We start from the raw sequence: 21,784 nt of genomic DNA, 5'->3' as shown, positions 1-21,784 counted from the left end.
CCGCTCGCCTGAGGCGCGGCCATCCGCCGCGGGGACCATGGCGAGCGCCGCCGAGCCCCCGGGCACGGCGGCCGAGTACCTGCAGGAGCTGACCCGGATCGTCGCGGCGCAGCAGGAGCTGCTGGCGCAACGGCGGCGGCGCATCGAGGAGCTGGAGCGCCAAGTGGCGCGGCTGAGCCGTGAGAACGCCGGCCTGCTGGAGCGGCACCGGCGACACCTGGCCGCGTGCGCTCGGCGCCCGGACCCGGGCCCTTCGCCGCTCGGCGCCATCCCCGAGCTCGGCTGTCGCCGCGACAAGTAAGTGCCCAGCGGCGGAGCAGGCGTTCCGGGGGCGCGCGAACTTCTCAGGGGGCCGTGGAGTGAGTCCCTCGGCCGGAGTCCGGCGCACCCGGGACCTCCCGGAGCTGCCATCCGGCCTGGCCTCGCCGTGCGGCTGTCGCGTGCAGCGCCTGCCCGCTCGGGGCCGCCTGGGCCACTCTTGTTTAGTGCTCTTCACACGGACCCTGCGCCGTCCAGCTTTGGGGCTCGTCCTCCTCCCCCAAGACACTAATTCCCCCGTCTCGACCCGAGATTACCCTGGCTATTTCGGACCGAGGATTAAGGAGCCGCCGAGGAGGCACAACCCCGCCACCCCGGCCCCTGACATCCCAGGAGTTCCAGCATGCAGCAGCTTTGCTGCCTCTGGGTGCTGGTGCCGAAGCCTTGCTGGCAATCTTCGGTGCCCATCTGGGCGCGGCTCGGGCTCCAGGCTAGGGGCTTAGGTGACGTTGGGGTGGGCTTGCCGCGGTTGCGGTAAGCTGTCTGCCCACCCCTTCTGCTGCAGCCTTTGGAACTGTCAGGGGTCGACTAGAAAAAGTGCTATGTGGTCAGTAGTTCTAGAACCAGCGACCCGAGAGGCTTAGGGCATGCAGTGCTGGAGCAGGGAGTTCTGCCGGCCCCAGATAGGGACTCTAATTCGCTGGAGTGAGAATCCAGGCACTGGAACGGCATTTCCTCTACCCCAGGTCGGACTGCGTCCTGCTATGGGCATGGGACAGAAGGCCTGCTACAGTCTGCTTGGAGCACTAGTTTAGGCATTTATGGAAGGGTTGGTCCACTCTTTGAAAGAAGAGAGTTGTATGTGGGGTGAGTGGGGTCCGAAGAGGCAGAGTGTGGCTGGATTCTGTGGCTCCTTAGGGGGCAGATTGAGATGTTATACCCACCTCTTCTTTCAGTTCATCTGGGAGGTAGGGGATTTGTGACTAGCTCCTGATCCGTGTCACTGACACAGAGCCTTCTTGCCACTCCAGAGCACAGAGAGGGAGGGAGCTTTTAGCTCTGAGGCTTTCCAGTAGTCCCTTTCACTGAAGCTGTGGGTCAGCCCATGTTAGATGCAAGGATGTAGAGCTAAGTCTGGGCTGCCGAAATGAAGTCCCTCACAGCATAGGGAGGTGGCACCAGGGCAGGGACACACATTCCTGTTTTGATAGGGAACAACACACGTTGACCGACTGATGCCTCACAACACTATCCCGGAAGATATTGTTCTTATTTTCCTTCAAAGTCACCTCTACTGACCATGTGGAGTATGTAGACAGGAGAACTCAGAGGGGCAGAGGTTTCTTTCCTTGCCTTGGGAAATTTACATTTCCAATCCAGATGGTGGTCTTGGCTGAGGAGGTCAAGGGATGCAAATGCTGAAATTTTATTTCAGAAGCTTCCAGCTTGAGACTATCTGGCGTTTCCCCTACTAGAGACTTGGACAAAACCTGTGTCACCTCAATAAAGTGTAGTGTCACTTTTAAGGAAAGCAAGAGACAGCACAGTTCTTGCTCTCTGTTCTAGGTCCAAGGCAGCTTGCAAACTTGAATATGCACACTAGGAGCCTGGACTTCTTTGGTGATTGTAGGTTCTCCGACCCAGCAAGTCTTGGGCAGGCTGGAGAATCTACTTCTCTCACAAGCTCTGGGACCTACTTCTCTCACAAGCTCTGGGACATTGTATGTTGCTGGCATGTAGACCCCATGATAATGAGTGAATGTCTGAGGAATGGGATAGGAAAAGGAACACTAGGTTCCCTTCAAGACAGCATTCTAGCCCTGTTTTTTTGCTTGAAACTCCTTTCTTAGCCTTTTGGGGAAAGAAATGCCAATTCTTTCCTCTTCTGGCAGGATACCCCATATCCTCTAGTTCAACTGTTGTGTGCTTAGGACCCGTATCAGGGTTTCTATGAATAAGATGATGGATGTGAAGGAGTGTGGGATGACTAATGCCCCCCGAGAGCTTTTATTAAGTACCTGTTGTATGCAGAACCATGAGAGATAGTATTGAGAGATATGGGAAGAACCACAGGAAAGGAGAGAAATAATGCTGTATAAAGAAAATAATGTGGGTAGATGAACTTGGGACTAAGGCTCAGCTCTGCACATCCCAGCTGGTGACTGTGGGACAGGTCACACCACCGTTCTCTACCTCAGCTTTTCTTAAATGCACACAAAGCAGGAATCAGCCTAACTGCCTTCCATTGTTTTTCCCTAAGGTAACAGGGAGAGGAAATGGGCGCCCTGTAGGTACTTCATGCAGGCTACATTCTTCCCATGTCTGCAAGTTTCTCATTTCTTTGGATCAGCTGAGCCCAGGGAGGAGGAAGAAACTTAAAGGCTAGATACAGGAGATCAAATGGGGAATGTGGAACTGTGGGGAAGGATTGCTGAAGCTGACAATCGTTATTGAGCTTGAGTTCCCAGAGGTGACAGAGCAGTACAAGATGACAGTTTTGGAGAAATGGAATTGGGGAACTGGGCTCTATTACTCCCTATCTTTGGGCATTGGTGATGCCATTCCCAGACTTCCCTGTCTGCATAGAGTGACCCTCATAAGACAGGGTCTGAGCCAGGCGGTGGTGGCGCACGCCTTTAATCCCAGCACTCAGGAGGCAGAGGTAGGCGGATCTCTGTGAGTTCGAGGCCAGCCTGGTCTACAAGGGCTCCAAAGCTATAGAGAAACCCTGTCTCGAAAAAACAAAAAAACAAAAAGAGGGTCTGCTAAGCATACTGGCTGAGCAAGAACTGACTGACTCTTTTTAAGTAGTTGCTAGCCACTAGAGCATTCGTTAGAAGCTCCCTGCTCACTACATAGGTAGCTTCAGTGGTCCATTGCTTACCTTGAGATAAGAGTGAGCTTGATAATCACCTCACCAGATCCAAGATGCCTAGACATTCTAGAAGCTTTCAATCCCAGAAACCCTTAAGTTCTTTCTCAGAGAGCTTTCTTATGTTTCTTGACCACTAGACCATCACTGATTCCCAGCAGTAGAGGAGAAGATTAAAACAGGGAAGAAATCCAGTCATTCATTCATGGTGCCTTTGCTAGCCTACGAGTTGTTTCTGTTGTTATTGATGTTGATTTTCCCCCGGCATCAGCACTCATATGCAATGTTCAGTCAGCTATATTCTAATGATTCATGTCTAGAGCCACAATCCCCTCACTAGAGTTCGGGTACCTAGTGGGTATTCAGACTATATCGTTCGAATGGGTGAGGGACTGGGAGGAAAAGGATGATTGGAACCATCATGGAGCAGGTACTGATGAATGTACTGAACCAAGTTTAGATGCGCATGGTGATATTCCCTAAGGCTTTGCCGCGTGCTCACACCTCATGCGTCATCATGCCCCATGGTACTGTTGTGAGACCTAGGCTCTGAGTGATCACATGCCTCATCTAAGCTCTACCATCTTGTTGTAAGCCAGTGTTGGATCTCACACTGTCTGAGTCCTGATCTTACTCACCTACTGCCTGCCTTTCAGACTGGAATGATAAGACCAGCTTTCAGGATTCTTTTTGGCTCCTGGCTGTTGCTTGAGGGAGCCCAGCATGGGTAGATTCCTTCTGCCCTTTGGAATCTCAGTCACCAAGGCAGAGTTTTTGGTGGTGGTTGTATAAAGGGGCAAGGATGGAAGAAGGTGACCCCGTTTTAGCTTTTGATCCTCTGAATTTTCTTGGCAGAAGGCAACATCAGCCTTAAGTGGCTGGGGAGAGACCCAGTGGAGCTGCCTCTTCCACCTTCTCATCTCCGGCCCTCAAGGGCTGTCACATCACACATCACTCCGAGAGAACGGTTTCTGAAGCTCTGAATTGGTGACTCACTCTGGGGGAGGTTTTCAGAGGCATTCAGTGTCTGTTGACTTACCAAACAATGTGCTCTTCCTGGGCTTGTGGTGACATTAACCATGATGATGGTGCTTAATTTCAGGGGCATGCTCAAGGGTGGCCATGGAAGAGGGGGCGGCAAGGGAAAGCTGGATTGTCCTAATTGGCAGCAGGCAGATGACACAGCCCTACTTAGGATGGCCCTGGCAAGGAGACTTTGAGTTATGTTATTCCTCAAAGTGAAATAGTACCAAAGCTGGGGTCTAGGGGCCCTGGAGCAGAGTGCTCTTATGTGCAGATTCCTTTTTCCCTTTGAGCAAAGACTAGGAGCCTGGGAGAGGCTGGGAGAGCCTTTTTCTCCTCTTCTGTGACTGTGCCTAAGAAACTGGTGGCAGGAGACACTGTGCTTATGTTTCTATTAAATAATATTCTTGTTCTCCCAGCTGAGATAAAGCCTGTATCCAGTGCTGGGAAGATGTCCCTGTCAGGAACAAGCTGCACCACACTTTAGGACACTTGTCCTAGTTGGACAAAATGTATTAAACTGTAAGGGAGCAGGGTGAGCCATTCTTATTTTTCCTGCAGATGGTAGAGTCCGCAGAAAGACAAGGGAGTGTTTCTCTGAAGCTCTCTCCCAGTCGTCTAACAAGCTAAGCAAATTATTATTTAACAACCTAGAAAATAAATCAGGGAATGCTTCTTTATCTTGCTGGAGCTGATGAAAACAGTGAACCGTGCAGGGTGTGAAACTCAATCAGGAGATGTTGGTGTTTTCGACGTGAGTGTTCATACTGGATACAGGCCACTGTACCTGCAGAGACCTCAAACCCCTGGGCTTTGCCATGGGGAGGAAAGTGTGAGCACTTGGCCACAGAAGTCAGGCATTTGGGGACATCCATATGTTTTGTTATCAGGATGGCTATTTGTCAGTTGTTTTGTCTGTGATGTTGTTTTGACAGCTGATTGTGCTATTTTATTTTTTAAATGGAAGAGTAACACTCGACTTAACTTGGGAAGTACACTGTTTTGTGCTTGTCAGAGTGTCAACTGGAATAATTACCACTGAGCCACCAGAGAAACAAACATAGACAAACTGAGAGTTTGGAAAGCACTGGAATCCAAAAAGGTGAAACTGTCCTATCTGAAATGGGGTAAGATCTACTGATGTGGTCTTGAGATCATCTGAGTTCAGTGAGTTTCCTGCTTACTGGCCCTGAGCCAGTATAGACACAGGTCAGGCTGCAGCCCAGATCTCCTCCCCAACTGCAGGCTAAGTGGGACTGAGTGACACAGATAGAATTCCTGGGTAGCAGGTCTTCTCTGTGGATCTGATAATTTAGAATTATGTAGAGTGCACTGGCCAGTATTACATATGGAAAAGACCTCTGTTTTTATCAATAAAGCATGGCAGCTTTGTTGTTGCAATACCCCCTGTGACCCTAACTGTCCTAGGCTTTCTCTGGGGAATCTTTAAGGGTTTCTCATTACTAGTCCCTGGACAGTTAGCTAGCCTCTAGCAGTGGGTTAGAAGATGTGCTCCTCCTGTATCTATCTTCTAGTGGCTCAAACTTGGTAAGTCCCAGCCTCTCTAAGTCAGTGCCAGTACAAATGAGAGTTAACCATTTCTGTAGAAGGAGATCAGACTTATGCACTGCCTGTGGTGTTTGTCACCAAGGGCTCAGTAGATGGTAGCTTTGGAACAGGGTTAGCTAGGGCATTGAAATTGCTTTTAAGGATTGTTTAGACCCAGCATTTTCAAACATACAGAAAAGTAGGAAGAATCATGCAGAGCAGAACACCACTTCTTGTTCCTTTCCTCCAGGTTCTGCAATTAAAGTTTTTCAATATTTGCTTTATTGCATACCTCTGTACTCTTGAGGGTGCTTAGAAGAACATGGATGGGGAGGGAACATTTATGGAGTGCCTACTGTGTCCCAGGGATGGGGATCAGTGAAACAGACATGTGATTGCCACTTCCTCTATTCACCCTGTTCCTGGGCCACACAGGTAGGCAGGATTCTTGTCCTCTGTTAGGGCAGCTTCCTCACTTCCTTCATTTGGAAACATGACCAGGGATAGAGCTTGGAGTAGGAAATGGGGCCAACCAGTGTGCAGGCCTAGAGTATGTGAAGTAAATGTTGTCTTTGGGCACCAATAGGCTTCATGCAGGAGGTGTTACTTGAGCTAGGGCTTTAGGAGCAAGAAAGGAGGCAGAGACCGTCAAGTAGGTGAGACAGAACCACACTTGTATCACAAGTGCCCTGAGTGACTGGAATGTCTATGAATGGGGACAGCTGGGCAGAAGAGGCCAGACAGGCACAGATGTCTGACAAAGTTATCCTGAGCCACAGATGAGTCTGACAAAGTTATCTTGTTCAGGACCGAGATGTCAGACTGGTAGGGGTTAGGGAACAAAACTAGGTTAACCCTTTCCAAGTTGTACCTTTTCTATATCCTGATTTAGAAACATTTGTCTTTCCTACCAGGGGGAGGCCAAAGCTACAGAGAAATAGGAAAGAGGGATTGTAGAGATAGTTTAGCAGTTAAGAACACTTGTTACTCTTGCAGAGGACTTGGGTTCAGTCCCCAACACCTACATGGTGGTTCACAAACATCTGCAACTCCAGTTTCACCCTTCTCTAACCTCTGAGGGCATCAGTCATGCATGTATGTACATGCATACATGCAGGCAAAACACTCATGCATACAAAATAAAAGAAACTATTCTTTTTGGGGGGGGGCTTTGAAACAGGGTTTCTCTGTATAACAGTCCTGGCTATCCTGGTACTCACTTTGTAGAACAGCCTGGCCTTGAACTCACAGAGATCTGCCTGTCTCTTCCTCCCGAGTGCTGGGACTAAAGATATACATCACCCCACCTGGCATATTTTTTTTAAAACAACTCTTCAAAAGGAAAATAAAAGAAAAGAGAGAAAGTCTTGCTTTCTGACCTTAGAATGCATCAAATTACAGCAGTTAATGTTAATGTTATTAAGTTAATTAAGCTCTTTAGGTTCTGTATACTGAGTACTGTATACCTTTTTCTTTTTCTTTTCATTTTCTTATTTGTTCCTTCCTTCCTTCCTTCCTTCCTCCCTCCCTTTCTTTCTTGCAGCAGGGTCTTATGTATGCTAGGCTGATTTTTAATTTGCGATGTAGCCAAGGATGACCGTGAACTTCTGATTGTCTTACCTTCACATCCTGAGTGCTGAGACTACAGGTGTACGGTGCTGTGGGTCAAAGTCATGCCTCTGTACAAGCTAGGTGGTGACTCTCCAAACTGAGCTCTGTCCGTAGCTCCAGATTCTTTTCTTTGTCTGCATCCACACTGGAACCTCTTGACAGGCATGGGCTTTATCGTTCCATTTCATAGATAGGAAATCTCAGACTTTTTAGCAGTTTCCCCACCGTCCTGACAGACGCAGGGTATGTACCCAGGTCTGCCTGCCCACCTGGTCAGTATGCCTCACTGCACTATGGAGCTCTGGAGCTGCCCATAGGTGTGTTCATTACAGTGTGAAACATCTGAGGCCCTTCTAGGTGTGGTACAGTTCAGTCACCCAGACCTTTGACTTAAGGAGCTAGCAATAACTCCAGCTTTGTCATTTACCCAGAGACAGCAGTCACTTTAAATTTGAGCATCAGATTTAGTGTCTTGGTGCTACTTGGGTCACCTTGCAGAAAAAACATTTTGCTTCCAAGAGCTCCTATCCCATCATGGCAAAACAACCTCAGTGGCAGTGCCCAGCCGGCCAGCATGTGTGAACAGACATGGAAAGGGTTCTCCAGTTTCTCAACCAATACTGGACACTCTTTGAGCCAATTTGAATTTCTTTCCCACATATGCGTGTTTCCTAACCTTTTGGGGTCCTCTCCGTGTTCTGCAGCTGGCTTGTGGCATATTCTGCAAATGACCAAAGTGCTATGTGAGATTCTGCTGTTTCTACCAGCTTCATTGCCCAAATGACAAACCTATGTTGGTGGCACTGGGGGGCAGCCTCAGGGACCTTGATGGGGATGAGACTTATGCATGGGCTGCAGGGGTCCATGAACAGCCTATAACGGAATGGGAACTGATGGGATAACAAGTGTGGAAAACCCAAGGACAAATTCCAGAGAGGGCCAAGCTTTGAGCTCTACTATTTTCTGCTCCTGGGCCTGTGGAATGATTCTCTCTGAGCCTTAGTTTCCTTATCTCTACTCTGGGACAGTGATAATTGGATCCCCCTTTCAGAGTTACCTCCAGCAGGAAATATTCCTGGTTTGGTTGAGGCACAGGGAAGGGACCAGTGTATGAGGGGGATAGCTTGTGATGGGAGGGTGAACAGGTGGGGTGGGGGAACGGGATGGTGGGGCAAAGTACGCAGGGCCGTGCAGACTCGTTAGAGACTTTGGCTTTAATCTGAGGAAGACAAGAGTCCTTAAATGAACTTATACGTTGAGAGGACCTTGGGCTCCTGGGCAGACAGGGACAGTGAGACAGGCTACAGTAGGTGTAGCAGGACATAGGAATGGCCCAGGTGGTTCTAGGAGGGGTGGGAGGTGTACATATGTTTTGGATAAAGGCATGTGATTCCCTGCAGTCTCTCCACCCACGACAGTCGTCTTCCCAGATGGAAAGGAGAAAGAACAACTCAGCCAGGAGAAAGAGTCTCCAGATGGGAGGTTGCCATTTGGGGCCTTGTTGCCTGCAGTGGCTTTTGGAATAGTGAGTGAGTGGGCTGGTGACATCCCTGGAGCTACTTCCAGTTCTCAGCACCCAGAGGAGCGCCATTTACCCACCTCTTGAGAGGTGTAGTTCAAGAAGGGTTGCTTGCTCTCCTTAACCTGGCGGGGGCTTTGAGGTGGCTCTCTGATGAGTTCATATGCAAGGAATGGATAGCACTATGTCCAAGACATAGACTCTGTCACCAAGTACTTCCCCTATCGTGAACAGGCTTTTTCCTCAGATCAGTGCTTTTGCCTTACACTGCTTCCAATTTATTTATTGTAAAACAGGACTACAGAGCATCACTTAGCTCCTAGTGGCAAATCGTTAGTGCACATGAATGTACAGGAGGCCATGCTAAGTTGTGTCACTTTTGTTCTTCCTGGGCTGAGAAGCTTGTGTGCAATGTAAGTCACAAGGTTAGAAATAGATGATTAGAGCTTTGACATGCATCTTATCTATCTACTACTTACCATTCTGCATATTTAGTTCAACAGAGTTTGAGTCCAATTCTTTGTAAGACATACTGTCTTCCTCTGGTTAGCCTTTAGTTCCAGATTCTTGCCATGTTTTAAAGTATCAGAGACTTAATGTCATTAAGACCAAATGGATTCCCTAACCCCTTCCCCAAAGCAGAGCTATCTTGAATGCTCTGCCTCCTCCTTTCACACTCTACCATATGCTTATGTCTCTGGTTAACCTTTCTGAGTTTCTTTTCACCCATTTCTTACTTTGAGGGGCCTCAAAGGCTATCTTTCTCTATGTGTAGAAGTCTTTAAATATGGTTGATTTTCAACCATAGGCTAGCTTCCTTGGCCTCCCTGGCACCTACAGTGAGCCAATCACTGGGCTAAGGACTCCGCAGATGCCACTGTAGTTGGCCTTTACCAACAGTGTTTAGATGATCCAGCAGGGGTGAAGGGAGTTCCAGCTAAGATAACAAGAGCAAAGGAATTCTTAGAGCCCACACCACATTTCCTTACTCAAAAATGGGGGCTGGAAAGATGATTTATCAGCTAAGAGCATTTATTGCTCTTGCAGAGAACCAGAGTTCAATTCCCAGCACTCACCTAGGGAGGGTCATAACTGTGTTTAACTATAGCTACAGGGGATTCAGTGAGGGACACTTACACCAACATGCATGTGCACTTACAGATAAACACATCTACTCATAAAATAAACCTTTTTAAAAGAATGGAATGTATCGTTCCCACCCTTAGTCATAATGATTAATCACTATTCACTATTATGATTGGCTGTTCATATTGTAAATACTTACTTCAGCTCTGTTAGGTAGGAACCTTGGTTGTGGTACAAATGAGGGAACAGCACAGGGAGGCAAAGGTGGTGGAGGAGGTGGTGGTTTGAAGGAGAATCAGCCAAGCACATCAATGAGGCGGGCTTCTCGACCAGCGAGGAAGAACGACCGCCACACGAGGATTCTTCTCAGATCACGCTTTAATGGAGTGCCCTTGGTTGAGAGAGAACATGAAGCGAAGGGGCCCTAGAGCCATAAGGCAGCTGCTTATATTGGGAATTGGCACACGGGTCGCCCTGTGATTGGCTGCCACCAACAGCTGACACCAGACTGCTGTCGGGATAGGCTGAAGGACCCTTATCCACCGCGCATGCGGGAAGCGGGGGACACGCAGCTCTCAAAGGCTTAGCCAAATATGGAGTTGTTTATTTCCAACAAGACAGGATGTCGGCGCCATCTTGTAATGGCTATCTTGTCCGGCTCCCTGCACATCAATTGAGAGGTATCATCTTTTATAGGGACCTCTTTGGATTTTAGCCCATTATGTTTTAGCCACACACTTCATGTAATTTCAGTTCTTTTTAATTAGTGGGGCTCATTTTAGAGATCCAAAATATGGTCTATGTAGGAAAATTCTTCATTTACATTAGAGAATGTTATGTATTCTGCTTGTCAGATGGAGGATTTTGTGTCTATTAGGTCTAGTTGATTTGTGGTGTCATTTATACTTTCTGTTTTCTTGTTGATTTTACACCTATGTTTAATGCTGGCATTAAAGGTATTCACTACAATACTGGCTGGTGGGCCATTCTAATTCTATTTTTCTTACTATTGTCTAGTATACCTCTTTCCATTCTTTTATGTTCAGCCTTTTTGTGTCTTTGACCTAAAGAATCTTGTGGATGGCATGTAACTAGATTTATGCATTTTGCCAATCTTTGCCTCTTGATTGTAACATTTAATCCACTTAGACTTAATATATCATTTATAAAGTAGGATTTGTAGATGCAATACTGTTACTCTTTGTTCTTATCTCTATTCATTACTTCCTTTTGTGTTAATTTGGTATATTTCTAATGGTTTATTTTAATATCTTTCTTGCTTATCTTTACTTGTGATGTTTTTTTGGATTGTTTTGCTTTTTGAGACAGGGTGTGTGCATGGCCCTGGCTATTCTAGAACTATTACTGTAGACCAGGAGGCCAGGTTGCCCTTGAGTTCAGATTCAGAGATCCATCTGTCTCTGCCTCAGAAGTACTGGGATTAAAGGCATGAACCAGCATGCCTGGTTGTTATTTACCTTCATTTGTAAATGACTTAATAAAACCTGTAGCAGGCAATAGTAACTGAAAGAAAACCACAATGGCAGCACCAGTCAGGTATGGTGGTGAACATCTTTAATCTAAGCATTCAAGACACAGAGGCAAGCAGATTTCTGTAAGTTTGAGGCTAACATAGCCAACAAAATGAGCTCCAGTCCAGCCAGGGCTACATAGCGAGACCCTACCAAAAAACTAAAAAAACATCAATAGCAAAAAACATAATAAATTTTAAGAAAAAGATTGCTACTGTGAATAAGGAAAGTCTAAAGTGGGCAGTCCCTCAAGAAGACATAACCATAACAAACAGATATGCACTAAGTGACAGAACCTCAAGATTCATGAAACAAAACTGATGAAAATAAAGGAAAAACAATTCAAGAATAATAGGCGCACACCTTTAATCCCAGCATTCAGGGAGGCAGAGGCAGGTGGATCTTTGTGAGTTTGAGGCCAGCCTGGTTTACAGAATGAGTTCTAGGATAGCCAGGGTACACAGAGAAACCCTGTCTTGAAAAACAAAAGAAACAAAAGAGTAATAGGCAAGAACATCGACACCTGACTTTCAACAGTGAATAGAACCAGATACACAACTCATGCTTCATCCTTACCTAGAGAGAATGAGGGCAGGGGCAGGAACTAGTCAAGGATGTTGGCAGGGAGGCTCATAGCCTGGGGGAGAAGCTGACAAACATGGATGCAGATCTATGACAAACTCTGTAGGCACAAGGGAACCAGCCCAGAATCTTGGTGGGAACAAGGAGAACAAGCTGTCTTTGCTATCATATAATGGGGCCATCTTTATAATAGGGCCCTGTCCTCACTAGTTCTCTCTCTCTCTCTCTCTCTCTCTCTCTCTCTCTCTCTCTGTGTCTCTCTGTCTCTGTCTGTCTCTGTCTCTCTCTCTGTATTTGTGTATGTGTGTATAGGCGTATGTGTTTGTGTGCATGTATATGTGTGTGCAGGCCATAGGTCAATATTACATGTCTTCCCCAATCCCTCCTCCACCTTATTTTGGAGGGCAGAATGGACTGGGTCTCTCATTGACCCAGGAGCTCACCATTTCGGCTGTTTCCACCTCCCCAGTCTGGGATTACAGGCACAGGTACTGCTTCTAACCATTTTTTTATCTCTTTTAAACATGGGTGCTATGAATTTGAACTCAGATCCTCATGCTTGCATGACAGGCACTTTACTGACTGATCCATTTCTCTAGACCCTCATTAGATTTTAATGAATAGTTAGCGAATGAAAGAATCAATAACCCAATGAGTCAACCAGTCAGCCATCCACTTACTTTAAGTGTTCTATTTGTTACTCTGTAAGAAATGAAAATTTAGTCTTAAACCCACACATAATTTTATTTTATTTCAAGATTTTTGAGTTCAAGTTTGGGCAAGGCCTGGGTAGGCTATTCTCTTCCCTATACCATCAAGGGAAGTTAGTTGCTTTGTAGTATTTAACTGGAGATGGACTTATTTGTAGGATAACCAAATGCCTTTACTCACATGGCTGACATCCGTGGAAGGGTTTAGACAGCTGAGCATAACTGGAACCACAGACTGGAGTGTCCATATGAGCCTCTCCAGCATGGTAGACTCTGGAGAGTCAGTCCAGAAAAAGAATGTCCTGAAAGGCCTGGGAGGGAGATGTGAGACTCCTTTTGACATACTCTTGAAAGTGAAGGTCACCTCTGCCAATCTTGTCATTCAACCAGGTGGAAAGGCCAGCAGAAATTCTTGAACATGGGACTTGGCCCTGTTCTAGTTGGGGTTACTGTTGCTGTGCTGGAACACCATGATCAAAAGTAACTTGGGGAGCAAAGGGTTTATTTGGCTTACACTTCCCCATTACTGTTCTTCACTGAAAAAGGTAAGAACAGGTACTCAAACAGGGCAGGCTTTGATGAAGGAGTTGATGCAGAGGTCATGGAGGGGTGCTGCTTACTGGCTTTCTCCTTAGGACTTGTTCAACTTGCTTTCTTATATAATCCAGGACCAGTTCAGTGTTGGCATTACTCACAGCGGCCTGGGACTTCCCCCCACCAAACACTAATTAAAAAAATGCCTCACCTTGCCTACATCACCTTATGGAGGCATTTTCGGTATGGGCTTCCCACGTAGGGCCACTGTGTTAGCTTTCTGTTACTCTAACAAATTACCTGAGATAATCAGCTTAAATAGAGAAAGGTTTATTGTGGCTCACAGTTTTTCTGAGGTTTCAGCCCATAGTTGCTTGGCCCCATTGCTTTTGGGGTTGTGGTGAGATAGAACACCATGGCTACAGCACATGAGAATGGAAGCTGTGCCATGTGCCATGACAGCTGGCAAGGTAAGTAGAGGGATAGAGACTAGAGTTCTTCAGTGTCCCCTCAATGGCCTAGAGATCTCCCATGAGGCCTCACCTCTGAAAATCTTCCTCATGGGCTTAGGAGCCAAGCTCTTAACACACGGCCTTTGAGGGGGGGCATTCCAGATGTGGATACGACAGCCACTCAGAGAGGTTGGTGGTATGTCTGAAGAGGCCAGTCCCTATAGGGCTGAGGGTGCTTCCCCTGTCTGGGATCTGGCCTGTGTTCTGGCTGAGGACTGGCTAGGGCAGGCAGGATCCTCTCTCTACCCAGTCACACTGAGAGTGCTTACCCATCTCATCTTCATTTCCCACACTCAGAGCTGTATTTTTAACTCCTGCCATATGGTGAAGCAGCCAAAACACCCAGGAGGAAGTCTGGGGAAAATCATATTCATGGATACAATGTTGATAACGTCAGCCATGAGGGTCCCAGTTCTCATTCCTGCCTCTTCCCTCCTGTTAACTCATCATGAGCAGTGTCATCCTGCTGGGCTGTCATTTTGCCAGTGACTCAGGGAACATCTTTAAGACCTCTGGCCAACATGGGGGGGGGCCCCATGTTGGAGAGAGTGTTCACATGTGATAGTGGGGTCTTGAGATTTTAGGGACATGCTGTGGGGTGTGCTGTATTGGGGCCCTCTCTAATGTAAATAGGCACCAGGTTGTGTCCTCCTATTTCTCCCCTTCTTGCTCCCTATTTCCCTCTATTTGTTTCTTTATGTCTACTGGATATTGCTGTCCTTTTACTTTGTCTTCTGAAAGTTCTTGTGTTGCAAACCTCATTGCTAAGGTCTTATGTGTTAATAGTATTTGGAGTAGTAGCCTTTGGGAGGTAATTAGGATTAGATGAGGTCTTGAGAGTGGGACCCATGACAGCTTTAGAGGCTTTGTGAGAAATGGAGGAGACCCAAGTTAGAGTGCTGCTCTGTTTCACAAGTAGTATGTTCTGCTGTGTCAGTACCGCACTGGCCCTCACAAGTTTCTCATTATTATGTTCTGGTCATGCCAGTTTCCAGAACATGATCCCAGTAAACCTCTATTCTTTTTTATTTTTTTATTTTTGCTATTGTGTTAATTTTAATTTTTTTTTTTTTGGTTTTTCGAGACAGGGTTTTTTTTTTTATTGAGAAAAGGAGAAAAAAAACCCTCTATTCTTTATTAGCAATTCAGTTTCAGGCTTGCTGATAGCAACTGAAAAGGGAACAAGTCAGCTACAGATACATATATTTGCTGGCATGCTTTCTCTTGCTCACAAACATGCCCAAGGCAGGGTGGCCAAGTGTTGGTTGATTTGTTCTATGCTTTCCCACATGCCCAGGCATCACTTGTCTCAGACACGTGCCATTTTTGTGCCTCATGCCATTCTCTGGCTAGAAACCTCATCCCACATCCCTGTTCCTGCTTTCTGAACCTTCTTGGAAGGACGGGCTCCCTATCTTAGCCTCTTTTCTCTTTGACACATATTAGAATAAATCTCTTTATATCCAGTTTACTCTCATTGCCCTGGGTCTCTCCGGCAACATTCCAACTTCTCTTACTCCTGTTTGACTGCCTCTTCTCTCTCTGGGAGTAGGGACCAGTAATACCCTGTTCACTTTTGAGTGCCTACCCCCAGCTGCTTATATTTAATACAACATATTTCAAATGTATTATGATTGTTTTGTGTAAAAGACCAAAGGTTTCCAAAGTGGTTCACATATGCCCCTGATGTGAATATGTAGTTGCGGAACCGGATAAAACCATGCTGGTTTCTATGCATTGCTTAGTCTCACTCTGCAGCTTGTTTTTGCTGGGCTCATCAGTGATGTGTATGATGTCAGTGAAGTCTTATCTTCATGTTATTTGTAAATACATGAATTCATTTATCAGGCAATATTTCTAAAAATTTCTCCTGTTTGGGGAATCTCATAAACAATTCTATTATTTGACCAAGGCATGGTGGTGCATGCCTTTAACCCCAACACTCAGGAGGCAGAGATAGGCAGATATTTCTGAGTTCTAGGCCAGACTGCTCTACATAGTGAGTTCCAGGTTTGGTTGGGGCCACATAGTTCGGATTCTGTCTCTAAAACCAAAACAGAAGAAAAAGACTGCAACTTATATCTTGTATTTTACCCCCAACACTGCAAAATGTTGCTGCTAATAATGATGGTGATGATGATAAGTCTCTGACCTTGATCACAGCTAAGTTTTAGCTGCTTTCATCCTCTTCATGACAGCTGCTTTCCTGGCTTGAAGTGTCATTAGAAGATGGATTCAAACACACATTGAATACTGCCAATGTTAATTGACTAGTGTTATACACACAGGCCCATTTTATAGATGAGAAAATGGAGACCCAAAGAGGTGAAGCCTCCTTCCTGGCTGGGCTGGATATGGTTTGTGTAACTGCAACCTAGTGCTGTTTGCATTCTTGCCATGTTTGGGGCCCACTGTACACCTGTGGTTGAGCTCTTGGGCTCTGCTTTGTAGCTGGCGGAAGCTGGTTTCTATTGCTCTGATTTCTTTAGAGGACAGTCCTGCTGTCAGTGGTCTCATGGTTGTCCCCAGTAGACCCCCCCCCCCCAGTAACCTGAACCTCTGATTGGAAGAGGTCAAGATTATGTCTGGGAGAGCCCACTGAGAGGCTTATCCAGGGTACAGGGATGGGTTGTTAAGGTAACTGGTTCACCACCCTCTTCCCAGATCTTTATTTACTACATGCCAACAATTCTATCTTCTTCCATTGGAGACCAGGGAGAAGGAGAAATAGTTGTTCCTTCATCATGATGACAGCCTGTCTTCCTTACATAGAATGTTTTGTTGTGAAATGTAATTTCTTTGATTCCTGTCCTAGACTGGCCCTTTGGGTTGCCTTAGCCCTTTCTACTGTTCTAACAACCTTGTACTGTGTAACTTTTGGACCACAGTAGCTGGTTTCTTGCAGCCCAGAAACTAGTTTAAGGCACTAACAGATTGGGTGTCTGGTGACTCTGCTCTCTAATTCACAGGTGGCAACTTCTCCCTGTTGTCACATGGCAGAAGGGACAAGGGAGGACTCTAGGGCCTTTTGATTAAGGCCACTAATTCTATTTGTGGATGGTTTGCTTTCTTGACCTACCACCAGCCATAGGCCCCATTCTTAACTCCATTACCTAGCAAGTTAAGATTTCAGCATAGGAATTTGGGGTAGGAAAATCTCAGACCATGGCAAAGCCCAACCTAATTGTCAGTTCTGTAGATGTGAGTGGGGACAGCTGGGATACAGCCCATGGCCCCACCTTCCTGCCCCTTGGTCTTACTACATGGTGGAGAAGCAGGTGCTTCTTTGAACCTGTGACCTGTGAAGACTGGGAAAAGAACTTGCTGGAACAACCACCTAGGCTGTAGAGGCCTAGAGGGGATGTGGAGAGAGATAGTCCCAGAATCTCTGCCCCTATGTCTGTACCATCCTTTGGGGACTCAGTCAGCTTGAACTGTATGATCTTTGTGTGATCTCTTTAGAGGGGTCGGTTTTTTACTTCTTTAGGTGTGGCACTTCTGACTAAGTTCATACCTTTTCTCCCTGAATGGTTCTGCTCTGGAGCTTGATTACCATACCTATCACAGGCATAATTGAAAACAACACACCAGTCACTACCTCTCCCACACGGAGAGCTGGGGCTGTTGGGTCTGCTGGATCTGCACAACTGGTTAGGTCTCTAGAGTCTCCTGGTTTAAAGAGCACATCCCTATCAGGATCTGGTTCTCAGAAGCCTGCAAGCTCACCCCATCTGACTGCTTAGTAGACCGAGTTCTGCCTTGTGTCTGTGAAAGGTCAGTGCTTGGTTAGTTACATGCGTGATTGGTTATTGGATAGTTCCCAGTTATGAGACGTCAGGCATGTCTGAGGTTCAGGTTCTGATTCCACTTTGAGGTGCAGGGGCTGTGACATTGAGAATGAACAGTGTCACTTCTTGGATCCTAATCTTCAAGTGCAGTTTAGTTGAAACCAAATCGCTGAGGTGGGTAGGCATGCAGAGAGCTGTGACTGCAGGCTGACTTCATCCTGAAGAGTCCAGGAAATGCGTCTTCATTTGGAACATGGGTATAAGACTGTGGTGAGTCCCTAGCAGGCAGAGTCTGTAGTGTGCTAAGTATGCAGAAGAGACAGAGACGTGAATCAAATTAGAGGCAGAGATGGAAAAAGCTAGACAGACGGAAGAAGTAGAGAAGGGGAAATAGAAGAGACCCAAAGAAATAGAGATAGGGAGGGAAACAAGGAGAGAGGGCAGAGGAGAAGAAAAGAGAGAGGGGAGACAAAGATCTCAGATGGAGAGAAAGGCAGAAAAGCAAAGAAACAGAGGCAGAAGGATGTAGCTGGGAGACAAGCTCCATCGAGGCAGAGGTTGACAGGCACCAGGCTCTGTGTCTGGGTTAACCTTCCTTGCCCCCCTTCCTTGCCTTCCTTCCCCCATGCTGAATTCGTCATTAATGTATTCATGTATTCCTTCACCTAACAAGCCCTCTCAGAGCACCTCCAAGTGCCAGCCTTCTTGCAGGGTGAGGCTCCATCAGTCCTCAGGGTGCCAGGCTGATGGGGCAGGAAGGAGGTGGATGAGTGGGGAGGGGGTGCCAGGCACGTGGCAGAAAATGCCACATATTTGAAGGTGATGCTTGTGCATGTTCGTTTTGACATTGGTGGGAATCTGTACAAGAATGAGCGAGACTCGGGTGGGAACAGAAGAAATGGGCCTGCTTTCCCCATGTGCTTCACATCTATCATTTGCCCTGCTGCCTAGGTGCCCATTCTATGTGGGTTATTCAGAAGCCTGAAGCGTTCCACAGGCAGGCTGGGCCTGCTGCTGCTTGGATTTGAAAACCAATTTGTGTTTCAAAAGAGGAAGTGTGACAGGCAGTGAAGTGACAGGCAGTGAGCCTGAACCTGAGACTGGGAAAAAGGCAGAATGTGGCTGGCTTCCCTTACTTGTTGGGACCTAAGCAGCTTGGGCATGCAGAAAAGCGTGTTTTCATCTGGCCTTGCAAAAGTCCCCCCACGTGGCCCCTGCTGCTAGCCTACTCAGAAGCGGAGCTTTGGGGCTATTTATATCCACTCCAGCAAATCTTTTGATCTTGATGATCCTGGGCAAAGCTTCTGTGGTGCTGGCTTTTGCAGGCTGTCCCCCTAGACTGACATGAGCAGGGAGAAAACGTGATTCTGAGAGTGGCAAGGTTAGGAGGCTTCCTGTTCACACCTTAGCTTGGGACCTTAGAGTCTGGACAGCCAGCTCACACCCAGCCCTGTGTGTCACTATCTTCTCAGTGTTTTTCTGTCCTTAGGACAGGGAACACTATTAAGAACTGGCATTAGTTGAAGACCTACTATGTCTTAAGAACTTTACTTTTTTCCACAAAGGATTACTTTAGTTTTAAAAATTGTGGATGTGGGAAGGATACTCATTGGGTAAAAGCACTTTCACCTTAACCCTGATAACCCAAGTTTGAATCAATCAGGTGAAAGCCAGACTCAGCTCAAATGTCTAATCTCAGTGTTCCTATGGGGAAATGGGTTGCAGAGCTTATAGGCCAGTTAGCCTGCATACACAGCAGAAAAAAACCAGAGACTTTGTTTCAAACAAGGCAGAAACCGAGGACTAACATTTGGGGTTGTTCTCTAACCTTCGCATGCATGTAGCGGCACATATATACCCCTCTGCATTCACACACACACACGCATACACACAAACACTGTTGCAAAAAATCTTGATAAATTTATACTGTACACAATGTATAGAATTTTTACTGTCTTTAGATGTGTAGTTCAGTAGTACTGCATATGCTCATGTTGTATAGCCCTCAGGACAACCAAGCTCCAGAGCTCGCCCATCTTCCCACACTCACTCAGCACTACCCTTATACCTTCCTGCCCTAGACACTCACCACGCTATTCTGATTTCCTAGGAATGACACACAAATAGAGGTCTCAACACCTGCCTTTTGTTATTGGCTTATTCAGTTGAGCACCACAGTCTCAAGATCTGTCCTACTGTAGCAGTTGTCATCCTTCTAGAAATGGAGTAAGATTCCATGGTGTGCCTCTACCAGAAGTTGCTTCTCCAGAGTCAGGGACCCTTGTAACTCCTACCTCACTGCTGTTGGGCATGGTGCAGCTTAGCAGGCAAGTAAGGACACTTCTCTGAAGCCAGGCTTGCAGCATACATGGTTGGTACCAGAATGGGAGTATGTTTTGGGGTAACATGCCAGGTAACCCTTTAGGTAGGTATTGTTATCTAGTAATGAATAAGGATAAGGGTGGGTTCAGGGCAGCTACTCGGTTGGTCAGTGGATGGGTGGTTACCCTGAGAGGTGTGCCTCTCACTCCTTCACTTCTCTCTTCAATAGGGAACTAATTATAATTTTTAAACCAAATTACTTTTGAATAGGTGCAAAAATAGAATGAGATCAATGGAACTGTCACCCAGCTTCTCCATCACCAGAATTTTACCTTTTTAAATTTATTCCCTCTGCTTTTAGCTTCTTCCCCTTGGGGGTCTCCATGTGCTTGTGGCTGTTCCCAGGCCTTTCCCAGTCCCATCTCTCATTGCAGTTCCCTTATCATCCTTACTTTCCTTCTTAGTACCAGTTTCTGAGCTGCATGTGGATTTGTTTACTTATTAGATGTCTCTCTGAGGGATGTGTGCCACTGGAGGACACTTTTGCCTGTCTTACTTCCATCACTTCAGCAGGTGATATAGTAGGCCTCAGAGCAGCCGTTGGGTGACTGCTTACTTATTGCTAGCATTCTCTCGCTTCCTTGCTGCTTCTGCATGGCCTCATACTGCAGCCTAGGAGCTGAAGGATACATTGGCCTGGTCTTGACTTACACAAGGGGGAGTCTAGCTTGGTAGCCTCTTACTCCATTATGCCTGGTTCCATACTCTGGACTGACAGTGATGAAGTCTCTGCTGCTGCGTTTATTAGTTGGGCTTGTTGGTGCTCTGGCTACTCCTGATGCAGAATTCTCTGTGCTAGTGGTGGCTGCTTTGTTGACACTGTAGCCCTAGCTACAGTTTGCAGGTATCTCCCACTGTCTACAGCAAGTGATGACTGCAGTCATATCCTTTCTTTTTCCTAACCCCTAGTGCAGAGGATCGAGCTAATCTCACTGACTGGAGCCAAAGCAGTCATCATTGCTGTCCAGCCAAGGTCTCTTTCCCTGTGTGGCCATTTATTCCCCATCACCATGTCTACCTGCTCTATCCCCTGTTGCCTAAGCTTTCTTTTCTGCTGGGCAGTGTCCTTGTCCGTTGTTTCCTCATTCAGTGAGCACTGCCATTTGTATTTTGGTTTGCCATAAGCTAAATCCCTTTACTCACTGTTGTTTGGCTATACCATTGGCTGATGAAGACCTCTCCCAGTCAGGCCTGGAGTTCTTACCCTCATTCCAGGTACAAATGGTCTGTGATGGGGGACATAGAAGTTCAATGCCTAGCCACAGGTAGAACATCTCTGGCAAGCTTACTCTCTGATCCCTGTGGGATCAGACCTGGATGAGCTTTCTTGTTAGTCCTTTCCCCCTTATCTACACTTGAATGAAACCCTTCAGTCCATAGGGAATCTTTTCCTGAGGCTTCTCCTATTTCTGCTTGTGCTGTGTGCTCAGGTATGTTAGGTTTCTTCTAACCTGGCTCTGCATCTAGCATTTGTCTTGCCACCTGATCAGAACCCAGGGAAGGGTGCCACCCTACTCGGTTATCTACTGTTCCAGACATAGGTGCCTCCGCTGCCTTTAGTTTGGGTTGTGTTCAGCATGGCATTTTCCTGTAGGGTGCCGTAGGGGGATGTGAGAATGCCCTTGGAGCTCTGAGGGTATCGCATCTGGTCACCAGTGAACCACATGAAGTGGATCATTCTCTTGAAAAGCATTATAGGTGATGCTTCTGCCCACGTCAGCGTATGACATTATCATCTCTACTTTCACACCCTCCAAGGCAAAGGTATGGATTTTCTGATTTTCAAGTTCTCTGGAGGTGCCTGTTACTCCAGCTCAGCTCTTGCTC

The 21,784-nt window shown here is 46.7% G+C and overlaps 1 protein-coding gene across 3 annotated transcripts in view; it reads left to right on the top strand.

Moving 5' to 3' along the window:
* Nucleotides 1-6: 6 nt before the first annotated feature.
* Nucleotides 7-21,784, top strand: part of Iqsec1 (IQ motif and Sec7 domain 1) — a 329,466-nt gene continuing 307,688 nt past the window's right edge. For all 3 annotated transcript variants that reach the window (XM_026788142.1, XM_026788139.1, XM_026788143.1), the window contains exon 1: nt 7-297. In XM_026788142.1, the coding sequence (XP_026643943.1) occupies nt 38-297 (260 nt within the window). In that variant the 5' untranslated portion in view covers nt 7-37. The remainder of the gene's footprint in view (nt 298-21,784) is intronic.

The sequence above is a fragment of the Microtus ochrogaster genome, unplaced genomic scaffold, assembly GCF_000317375.1.
Source record: "Microtus ochrogaster isolate Prairie Vole_2 unplaced genomic scaffold, MicOch1.0 UNK1, whole genome shotgun sequence".
In the NCBI taxonomy this organism is placed as follows: Eukaryota; Metazoa; Chordata; class Mammalia; order Rodentia; family Cricetidae; genus Microtus; species Microtus ochrogaster.
Note: the sequence above shows the minus strand (reverse complement) of the source record. Positions and strands in the feature narration are given on the sequence as shown.